Raw genomic sequence first — 12518 nt, forward strand, 5'->3', positions numbered from 1 at the left:
GAGTTATAGCCACTTTTATGTTCAAAAATCGTAAATTTTTATTTTCAATTTTTTTTAATTACAATTACCAAATTCTCTCAAGTTTCTGTCTACATTTCGAAAAGACGCTATTCCCGGCACATCTCGATTTGGAAAAGACTGGATGTATAATCTTCTTGCCTCGGCAGCATTACTTTGAGCAAGACCATACATAAGATGCATATCAGCTAATTCATTAAAACTTACACGATCCATTGATGAATACGGAAAGATTAGATACAACCTAAAAGTAAGGTGTTGTTAAATAATAATTTGAAACTTATTGAAAAGCCGTGATTTACTTACTGATTTTGAATAGGCGTGAAAACAACTGATTTCAAGTAGCCGTGAAAACAACTGATTTTGAATAGCCGTGAAAACAACTGATTTTGAATAGCCGTAAAAACAACTGATTTCAAGTAGCCGTGAAAACAACTGATTTCTTTTAAAAATAATGTAATCGTATTTACAAATATTGAAAAATTAAAAAAAAAATAAAAAAATTAAAATTAAAAAAATTAAAAATATTTAAAAATAAAAATTTTTAATTTAAGAAATAATTAAGAAAGAGGGATGCCAAGCGGATTCTAAATTACGATTTTTGAACATAAAAATGGCTATAATTCGGAAACGGCTCATTTCCGGACCTATGTTTGTATGAACTATTTTGCTTGTTTTTGGGTCCCGAATCACCTCCCAAAGTGGAGTAGGCGATTTTTCGGACACACATATATATATATATATATATACTCAACAGATGATATTTTTTAAAAGTTTTTTTTAATATTTATTTTTCATTAATTATACATTGTACAATTCATTGTAAAAAAAATTTTTTTTAACATTTATTGAATATTTATTTTACATTAATTATTTGTTTGAACTAATGATTTAGACGCTCGACAGCACACGGATGTGCCTTTGCTTTGGTGTGCGTTGGCAGCATGTGGAGGGGATGTGCTGCTAGCGCATGCGCAGGGGCCATATTCTGTTCGTCGTCAGTGCCGTTAACGGCGTCGGCCTGGTCGGCCATGTTGGCGAGAAACCTGCGCAACGATGCTTAATCGAACCAACAGTTATCGGCAGGTAGGAACGGAATACAGGCTTAGCGCATCTCTCGATCTCCTGCACATGCTGCCAACACACACCACAAAGCGAAGGCATATCCGGTGTCGCACATATGTATGTATCTGGAATATTTATAGTCAAAGTCGGTAAATGGACGCGGCGTCAGAGTCGCATGATCGCCATTTTTACTCAGTGACGAGTATGTATGGTTTATTTATATCTATATATAATTCGAAGTTATATGTATAATGTGATCTCATAATAAGTCAAAGTTTTAACCTTGCATTTTATAATTTATATATACATATATACAATCATATGTATATACATATATACATATATACAACATTTATATATACAATATATATATATATATATATATATATATATATATTGTTTTTTATGAAATATATACCCTTACGAAAAAAACACCCTAAATAACACCTTAAAAAACACCAAAAAATAATAGCGTAATTTTGGATACCGAAATGGCGTTTACACCATTTGAGCGTTAACGCCAAGAAAAACACCAAAAATTTCGGTATCATTTTTGGTGTTTTTTTTTTTTGCGTTAACGCTTAAATGGTGTAAACGCCATTTGGGGATCCGAAATTACGCTATTATTTTTTGGTGTTTTTTTAGGTGTTATTTAGGGTGTTTTTTTCGTAAGAGATTTCTTCATTTTTAATGCACTTTTCCAGGTTTTGAAACATCAATTTTCTCTAAATTGCCAAATAAATGTTTGATATGTATGAACCACTGTTTGACATGTATGAAACACTGTTTGGAGTTGGGAAAGCAATAAAATCAAACATTTAAATTTTTTGAGCCTTACTTTAACAATCGCGAACTAAACAATTAATTATGCTCGTAGATTTATAACGCGGAGAAAAAAATTCAACATCCATATTAATAAAAATACACGCCAAGCCTGTACAATGCCACGAAATCTGTTACCTTAGAGTACTTTCACTTTCAACTACCAGATGTCATGGCGACCAAATGTCAGATCCCAATTCTCTTTTGTTTTTAATATTTCCTTCTTTTCTCTTTTTTTCTTTCATAGTTTTTTTGATTGAAATCAAGTGCTAGTGGGACAATTCGATCGGTTCAATAACGAGCAAAAACATTCAACTTAATATCATCATAAAAACAAGGCAAAGTATGATCACGTAAAACCAGAGAAAAATTAAGATCCTCATATTATGAGACTGAGAATCAAATCTGTTAACGATGATGAAACGAGAAATCAGATATTCTTCTGTGTGTACTGAATAATCCGTTTAAGTAATATGTTCTTTACCTCTTTATTAGTTCTTTTGAATACGTTTTAGAAAAATGTACCACCTTGGAAAATATAATTACAAACAAAAAATATATATAAATATTTTGATAGTTGTTATGCAATCAAATAACAATTACAACAGTATTTTAATGTTTTGAAATTATTTTATAAGATAATAAATAAATACATAAAATTCGCTAAAACTGCATATTAAAGACGACCTTTTTTTTAAATTAGTTTATATATTTAAAAATAAGGTAATTATTTACAATAAGGCTTTTTCCGAATTTTGATATTTTTACCCTACCTATTTTTAAATCTATTTTTTTTAAGTATTGTTCAATTTTTTACGCAACCGTTTAATTTCTTTTGGCATTTATGTACAAAAGGGGCACCCTCTCCGATTTCATTTATTTTTAAATATGTTGTTGGAGGAGTCTTCCCGCATCATTATATATATATATATATAAGAGTCGGACTCAAATAGCTTCGGAGAGATATGCATACACACACACACACACATACACACACGCTCGCGCGTTGGGGTGCAAGGAGGGCCTTTGGCCCCCCTTCCCGCACCCACCTCCGCCGGTAGGCAGTGTGAACCTCGCTTTACAACTTAAAGTACATGCTAAAGGCTGCAGTCTGATTCACGTTCACAGCGTTGTAAAGAGCGATGCTTTCAGGGAGGGAGGCTGAAGGCATCCCCTCCCGCGCGCGCGCGCGCGCGCGTGTGTGTGTGTGTGTGTGTGTGTGTGTGTTCCGGCATGTCGGAAAAAATAGGTATAAAAATAGATTTAAAAAATTGGTAAAAAAATTGGTAGGGTACATATTTTTCGGGCTCCCCCGGTTGATTTATCACTGTCGGAGTCACAACAAAGGTTTTTACCAAGAGAGCCGCAAGAAAATATCAAAATCCGAAAAAGGTCTTATTGTAAATAATTACCAAAAATAATACTTCTTTGTTCACAAATCAGGGGATATGATCATTATCATTTTTGTTTTAAGTTATTCCCCATTAAAGTCACTTTAAATTATTTATGGTGTTTATACAATCCCATCTTCCCGGTAAAAAATTTTTCATAAATAATCATATAACTTTATAAAATTATATAGAAATTATATATAATTTTATATAATATTGGCTGTACTGTTATATATAATTGTATATAGCAAATAAGTATTTTCTTTTATATACAAATTATATATATAAATAAATTTAATATTTCATGTACAATTTGACATGATTATATATGAGTTGTTATAATTTATATATAAATTTGTATGTAGTAAACCCTCGTTAACACGAACTCAAAGGGACCGGGATTTGAGTTCGTGTTAACCGGGTGTTCGGGTTAACGAGAAAATCTTGCTCCTGGTTAACACAAATTCGTTTGTATTAATGAGGTCAACTAAAAAAAATTTAGTAGATAGTATTGGATATGATATATTCTTTATTATTTATACAGCAACTTAAATAAAATATAACTTGTACAAACTTAATCTCCACAACCAACCACTTAAACAATTAAAATTGTTGACACTTAAATTATCTGCTATAGATATCGCTTTTTCCTGAATTAGCGGTCCACTCCATTAGAATATTTGAAACTCACATATGATTAACCAATTTAATAATTCAGTTTTGACATCTTCATGTTGTGCTCTGCGAATGCGTTTAACTTTCGGAGTAACAGTTCCTGATGCAATTGTCTTATATATTAATTCCTTATTTTTTATTATCGTTGAGAGCGTTAATTCAGGAATATTAAAATATTTAGCGATCTCAGTTTTTTATTTTAATCCACGATCAACTTCTTGTAATATTTTAACTTTCCTTTTCAAATCAATACACGTTTGCTTTTGTTTGCTCATCGTGGAAAACAAACAAAGCGCTTTTATTTTGATAAATGTGTGTAAAACATCATAATATATGCATGTATATCACAATATAACATTGTTTACATATTACTCAATATTCATACGTGATTCGCGAAAAGGGTGTTGTAATGGCAGTAATTACCGACATTTTTTTGAACACAATAACTTTGAATTGGCTTCACGGAATTAAAAATACTTTTTTACAGAATTAACAGATTTGAATCAAAAACGAAAAAAATTAGAAAAATTATAGTTTTGTTATCGATTTCTGCGGTCGACTCGTGACAACATTTGCTGCACATAAAAATTTAGACTTTGTACTTATAAAATAAGCATACAGCGCACTTGGGATTACAAAAAAGAATAATGTTGTGCTTTCAAAAATGAGCCTAAAAGCTTTAGTATAAGAAAAAAATTTGTCTGAAAATCTCATATGTATGTATGCGTGCGGAGGGAGTAGTATTGTGTGTAGCGAGAGATGGCGCAGCAATCGAACAAGGACAGATGTTATTTCGTTAGACAAAGACAGATATAGAGAAAACAAAATTAGAAATGTTAACATTATCGACATCGAGAAAGTTCGGCCGTCACTCCAGCATCCCCTTAAGTAGTTCGAAGTTCGTGTTAATCGGGGGATAGGTCTATGAGAACCTGTACAACTTTGCCGGGATCCAAATTTTAGTTCGGGTTAACCGAGCTAGTGTTCGTGTTAACCGGGTTCGTGTTAACGAGGGTTTACTGTAATTATATATAAAAAGCATTTATCCTCATAGATTATAATAAATTCAATCTAAGTCATAGTAGTTAATAATTTCTTTTTAAGAATATAAAAACAAAATTATTATATCACAAAATTGCATTACCTAACTCAACCCAAGTGATAGATATGTATTTAAAAAAATATATAAAATCTTTAAATTGCGAAAATTGCGCTGCTTTTTTACTCTCATCGTATTCTTCCCCAAATTAAGTTTATTGCTTTTTTATTCAATCAAAAATTTTAGTACTTTATTAAATTTTGAGGTCTAACAACGTTAAGTTATTTTACAAGAAAAATTTATTTATTTTATTTTAATTAAATATTTTCATTTTGTACTGTTACCTCTTTAATTCTTTGTGATTAAAATAATTTTTTGTAATATTATAATTTTATTAAAAAGAATTGAAGTTATTACCACTTAGTTGGAATAGAAAGATCCTTGAATGAAAATACAAAGATATATGGGTACCATTTAGATTTTAATTTTTTAAAGTAGTTGTACAGACGGCGTCATTAATGCCTTCCACCTGAAGCATAGTACATGTAACGTGCACTATAGAAATCCCCAGAACACAGCTAGGAAAGCATTAATGACGCCGTCTGTACAACAATTATTTTTCAAAGCAATATATATATTTTTTTTGTAATTGGCATTCAAAGATTTTATATATTTTTTTTTAATACACTAGACACTACAGACGCGCGCTTCGCGCGCGCTACATTATGCTATTACTATTACACTATTAACCATTGATACACACAACTGTCAAAATATACAATGACAGCTGCAAATGAAGTAAGCGCAGCAAGAGAACAATCGGCATCGCGGAAAAGTGACAACAATACCTACGACATGCCATTTTAGAAGAGGATACTACTAGGGTTGAGTTAGGTAACGCAATTTTGTGATAAAATTTTCTTAAGGAAAAGTAAAGTTACTATTTAGGTTGGATTTTTGGATTTACAACATTTATTGCATGTGTACTTGGCACTTTTTTTTGAAAAAGATAATTTTGTACTAATATCATACATTTTGTAGTGATAAGCAGGGATTGGTAAAAAGTTTCCATTTTTAATTTTTTTAATTATTCACAAAATTAGCAATAATAACAAATTAAATTTTTATTAAATTAGCAAATTAGTAATTAGTCACAAAAATGACTAATTATGTAAAAATTAATATTTAAAAAAATGAATTATCTATTACTTAAAAAATTGGCAATTTGTTAGAGAAAAATTTCTAGTTACGTGAAAATTAGTATTTAGGCAAAAATAAATTGATTTTTTTTAAATTAGTGATTAGTAAAAATAAATTCTGTAACGTAACGGGACCCATAACACATTCAAACGACGCGGTCTTAAGGCAGCGTTAACCGGCACGACGGCGGCGCTACTAGTAATGAGAAGAGGACCCATAGGATGGCGCGAGGTCGGTAGTGTCGGTACATGAGAGGATCGAGACAAGAGCGCGAGTCAGTATGCATCGAAAAGTAAAACAAAATTTTAGTACTTTATTAAATAGAATAGTACTTTATTAAATATATAATTTATTAAATAAATAATAGTACTTTATTAAATATATAATTAAATATAGAAGTTATTTTCTAAATTTTAAAACCAGAGTTAGTGTTTTCGATCTTTCCGTCCATACATCCGAACTTTCGTTTCGAGCGTCTGAAACCTGAGCGTCCCACTACACGTAAACTCGCTTGTCACACGTCGGCCCGATCGACGTACGCGACATTACAATTGGCGCCCAACTAAGAGGCCAAGTTCTGACGAAAGCTGTCGCCTCAAGCAAAGACGTCGTCTTCACGTGAGCCAGAACGACCGGTGACACGATCGCAGACACGACAGATGTTGATATCACGCAAAGTTACAAGAACAGACGATGAGACTCAGAAGCAAAAACAGGAAACCAAGATGGCGGAAGATCAACGTACACGTAACGCCGTTACATTAACGAACGAACACTTCACGATGGTTCTACAACAGATACAGATATCTGCCGCAAACGTCCCCGCAACAAACATCGCGCAACCGCAAGACAATTTCTCGCAATGTACCTCGCGTTTTAATGGGAAAAAAAACGTCTGACGTGAAAGCTTTCATCGACGCGATCGTTACGTACAAAGATTGCACAAAAATATCCGACAAAAACGCACTAAAAGAATTGCCGATCCTCCTCACGGATCTCGCCGCGACGTTGTGGCAAGGCGTTAAATACACGATTAATGCGTGAGACAGCGCGTTAGATCTACTAAAACAAACGTACGGACCTAAAAAACCGGCATATCGTATATACAAGGAACTTTTTTCTCGCGAACAAAAAGAGAACACATCGACGGACATATTCATATGTAAAGCGCGTACATTACTCTCGAAACGTCCATATGACACTCCGTTAGCGGAAAGCATTCAATTAGATATGGTTTACGGATTATTATCATACAAGATTCGGGAGGAAATACCACGCGATAAGGTCACTTCGTTCTCAGAGTCAGTAGATCTCGCGAGGGAAGTCGAAGAAACCAGGGCGAAAGAAGACAATAAAACGTCGCGCAAACACGAGAACCGCCCGCGTTGTAAATATTGTAAAAATTTTGGACATACGGTAGACAAATGCAGAAGCCTTAAAAAGAAACCTGAGGATAGTTTGATCGCGTCGAGTAAGAAGAACAAAACGGACGCTGACGCGGACGACACACAAGCAAATCAACGTCCCCAACCCGCGATAACTTGTTTTAGTTGCGAAAATCTCGGTTACCTCCGTAAGGACTGTCCGAAATGCGCCAAGACGGATAAAAACAAGAAAAGCGTGGTGAAACCCGAATTCTGCCTGATGGACGCGTCTGAAGTACTTACGAAGTATAAGAGCCGACCGGTTCTCGACGTAGAAATTCTAGGAGCGAAAGGTACGGGCTTAATCAACACCGCTGCAAAGATGAGCGTCGCTGGACATAGCCTCTACAAAATCCTTGTCGAAAAGGGACAAAAATTCAAGAAGACAAATTTACACATCAGGTTAGCAGATGGAAAACGTATTGATAACCAAAGTCGACGTCCACGTAGAGAACCGTAAGATAAGTACCACATTTCTTGTAATGCCATATGCAGAGAATAATTATGTTATTGGGCATGGATTTTATTGAGAAAACAAAGATCATAATAAACGTGCCGCAACGCGTATAGTATACTTTGCAGACGAATACGAACCCCACGAGTTGAGTTTCGAAAGCACTAACGAAATACTTAACACTTTGCAGTTGAATTACGCCGACACGTTAAGAGACGATGAAGGCGAAGCTCTTTCGCCGGACCAATATAAAAGGCTCGATGAGATTTTGGCTAAATACAAAGATATCTTTGCACTAGGGGGTAAGCAAATGCCATATGCTAAACACGCCATAAATACAGGTGACCATGCGCCGATAGCCACGCCACCGTATAAGATGTTGTGCCCCAAAAAGGAAATTTTGAAGAAGGAAATAGAGGTCATGCTCAAGGCCGACATCATCGAAGAATGCGAGTCTCCACGGGCAGCCCTGGTAGTACTCGTACCCAAAAATGATGGTACGACGCGAGTCTGAATTGATTATCGCCAAGAGAACGTTGTCACAGAGACAAATCCTTACCCGATGCCCTTGATCGAATAACTACTACACAGTGCAAAGAGAACGCTTTACATGTCAACCATCGACCTCCATTCGGGATACTGACAAGTAGACGTGAAACCGGCGGATCGAGACAAAACCGCGTTCACAACACCGTTCGGTACGTTCCGCTTCAAACGCATGCCGTTCGGCCTTAAAAATTCTGGTGCTACTTTTCAGCAAATAATGGATCAATTCCGAAGAGGTTTGAAGAACATCACAGTATAATACTGATATACTTAGACGACATAATCGTAATTTCGACGAATTTCAAGGAACATCTGAAGGACTTACAAAAAGTTTTCGATCGTCTATGCGAATTTAAATTACGAGCTAAGCGAGAGAAGTGCAGGTTTGCATGCTCACAGATAAAATTTCTAGGACACATAATCACCGCCGATGGCATCAGTCCAGACGACGACAAAGTAGCGGCCATTCTGAATCTCGCTCCACCAAGAAACGTGAAACACCTACTTAGGTTCATACAAACCGCTTCATGGTTCCGTAGGTTCATTCCAAATTTCGCGGCAATCCAAGCCACTGACATCGCTAACCAAGAAAAACGCTGTATGGATATGGTCCAAAGAACAGGAAGACGCCTTCATAGAGTTGAAGAAAGTGCTCACAAATGCTCTCATACTCAGAAAAGCGGACGATAACTTGCCATTCATCATACGGACAAACGCCAGCACCTACGCAATAGGGGCAATTCTTGCACAAAGAGAAGGACCCGATAAAAATCTCGTAGAATACACCAGCCGCTTATTGACCCCAGCAGAACATAACTACAGTACGACAGAACGCGAAGCCCTTGCAATCGTTTGGGCCGTCTTGAAGTTCAGAGGCTATCTCGACGGTGCTCAAATTATAATAGGTACGGACCACCAACCGCTGAAATGGCTTATAAGTCTGAAGTCTCCTTCGGAGCGGTTAGCTCGATAAGCACTGAGTCTCCAGGAATACGATCTCAAGATCACATACTCCCCGGAAAAAGTAAACGTCGTTGCTGATACGCTTTCCAGGCCACCGTGTACAGATTATAATGAGAAGGATTGCGGAATATGTACAGTTATTGACCTACCTTCAAATAAACCAGCAAAACTAAAGAAAAAGCAACTGTCGGATCCGGAAGTTAAGAAGAACCTTTGAATCAAAAAATGACGTCGACATCGCGAATTGGACATCCCGTGTCAAATGACGTCCTGTATCGTTACACGTCTGTCAAAGATACTGAAGAGGCCCAATGAGTAGTACCGAAATGCGCTATTGGACGCATCTTGTATGAAAATCACGACGCACCTATGGCAGGACACTACGGAGTAGATAAGACATTAAGACGTATTTTCGACAAGTATTACTGGCCAGGAATGCGTAGAGACCGTTAACGAGCATGTCAGAAGGTGCGCCAAATACGAACAATACAAGCCGTCCAATTTGAAACCCGCTGGATTATTGAGGACACCCGCGGCGACTAGAAGATTTGAGGTACTGGGTACAGATTTATCCGGACTTTTACCTATCACTGTCGAGGGGTACCAGTGGATATTCATCGTTGAAGATGTTGCAACAAGATGGATTGAAATATTTCCACTGAGACGCGCTACGGCGGAAGCTTGTGCCAAGACTCTGATCGACGAAGTTATACTCAGGTATGGGATTCCCCGTCGGGTTATTTCTGACAACGGGCCTCAATTCGTCGGAGCAGTGATGTAGCAAGTGTCTTATTGTTTGGGGTTCAACCAATCGTTAACTGCAGTCTATCACCCGGAAGCAAATTCTGTGGAACGGAAGAACAGAGACATAAAGGTTCAGCTCTCCATCCTCGTAGAAAACGCACATACTAAATGGGCCAGCAAATTACCTTCAATCAGATACGCCATGAACTCCAGCACATCTCAAGCAACCGGACATACCCCGGCTTACCTTACATTCGCGCGCGAAATGCGTTGTCCGGGAGACGTACAGCGAGATTTACGTGAGATCGTAATCGGAGAATGTGTCGGAAATTACGCCCTACTTACAAAAAGGTGCCGATACTATGAAGGAAGTTACTGAAACGCACAAACGAGAACAAGACAGACATAAGACGTACGCAGACGAAGCCAGGAGACCGTCTATTAAGTTTCATGAAGGGGACCGGGTTATGGTCAAAACGCAAGTATTAAGCAGTGCATCTCGAAAAGTTACTTCCAAATTCGCGCCAAAGAGAGATGGGCCTTATAAAATTGCCAAATGCATATCACCCACTAGCTACCAATTAGCAGATAACAATACCGATAGCCTCCTCTCAGTCTATCACGCCTCTGATCTAGAACCTTGGAGGGGAGCCGAGTCAGGAGATTCCATTTGCGGGCCGATTAGGGCTATCAGGAAACACGGACGACCGAGGAAGGACACGATGAATTTACCTCAAGATGTTGAATTTTTAACGAGGGCGCCTGACAGATCTAAAGGGGGAGTCTGTAACGTAACGGGACCCATAACACGTTCGAAGGGCGCGGTCTTAGGGCAGCGTTAACCGGCACGACGGCGGCGCTACTAGTAATGAGAAGAGGGATGGCCCGTAGGATGGCGTGAGGTTGGTACAAAAGAGGATCGAGACAAGAGCGCGAGTCAGTACGCGTCGAAAAATAAAACGAAATATAGAGGTTATTTTCTAAATCTTAAAAACCAGAGTCAGTGTTTTCAATCTTCCCGTCCATATATTCGAACTTCGTTTCGAGCGTCTGAAACCTGAGCATCCCACTATCGATTTCAATGACCTTGACATACGTTGTCAAGGACGTGATTCTGAGTAACTTTTCCTTATAACTTAATCAGCGGTCATTGCTTATTTAAAAGTTATGAACAAACGTAACTAAAAAATATAACAGTTTACGTCAGTGCTAAGAGAAGTAATTTACTGATATGTGTGTATAGACAGTACACATGTACTGGGGCTACCGCCCCTCCCACGCAGACAGGGGTGAATCTCGGTTTGCGTGGAAAGTTAAAAATCGTATAATGATAGACTTTGTTTTGCCATATAAGCAAGCCGAGGTGAGGTGAGGTGAACTTCGCTTGAATAATCCAAGGTCTAATCCAACCCAATTGTTGTACGAATGAAAAACTTTCCACGCAAATCGAGGTTCAACCTTACTCACCTCTGCCTACGGGGGAGAGGCGGTAGCCCCATGTGTGTACTGTCTATACACACATATCAGTAAATTACTTTCCTTAGCACTGACATGAACTTGGAAATTTCTCAAACTTTTTTTGTTCATAACTTTTAAATAAGCAATGACCGCCGATTAAGTTATAAGGAAAAGTTACTCAGGATTACGTTCTTGATAACATATGTCAAAGTCATTGAAATCGGTGAGATTGCCCTCTTTCTGTATAATTACTATGAACAATTAATCTCAGGTAAATTACTCATTTTTAAAATTATTAATTGGTTTAATATAAATAATTTAATTATTGCAACGTAGTTTAAAATGTAGTTTAAAAAAATTATTATGTTTATGTTATACAGTGTGATTCGGAACAACCTATTGTCCCGAAAATGTCGAATCTCTGACTCAATTCTGAGACAATTTTTTGACGTAGAACTACGTCTTTGTCTACAGTAAGGGGAGGTATAAGGGGGGTATAAGGGAGGGTAAATCCAGACACAGCCTGCAACGAAAACATGTCACACTTTGAACTTTGAACGTTTATATCTTTGAAACTAATAATCGCAGAATAATAATTAAGGGGGGAAACTCGTCTTTTTGACCCCTTTTTTTGATAATTTTTTATAAAGAACTGAGAGTATTTATTGAATTCTAATAAAATACATGATAATGTTGACGATCAAATGTACAAGAAAAAA

General features: G+C 36.8%; 2 protein-coding genes across 4 annotated transcripts in view; one reads left to right on the top strand and one right to left on the bottom strand.

The window, feature by feature from the left end:
* LOC112454986 (potassium voltage-gated channel protein Shab-like) overlaps positions 1-12518 on the bottom strand; it is a 307820-nt gene that overhangs the window by 70773 nt on the left and 224529 nt on the right. The window lies entirely within an intron of this gene.
* Positions 6636-11345, top strand: LOC112454987 (activity-regulated cytoskeleton associated protein 1-like). Its single transcript, XM_025016654.1, is given in 1 exon segment — positions 6636-11345. A coding segment is annotated over 1 exon segment (1005 nt). The 5' UTR covers positions 6636-7089; the 3' UTR covers positions 8095-11345.

The sequence above is a fragment of the Temnothorax curvispinosus genome, unplaced genomic scaffold (genome assembly GCF_003070985.1).
Source record: "Temnothorax curvispinosus isolate PA1 unplaced genomic scaffold, ASM307098v1 QBEX01005624.1, whole genome shotgun sequence".
Classification (NCBI taxonomy): domain Eukaryota; kingdom Metazoa; phylum Arthropoda; class Insecta; order Hymenoptera; family Formicidae; genus Temnothorax; species Temnothorax curvispinosus.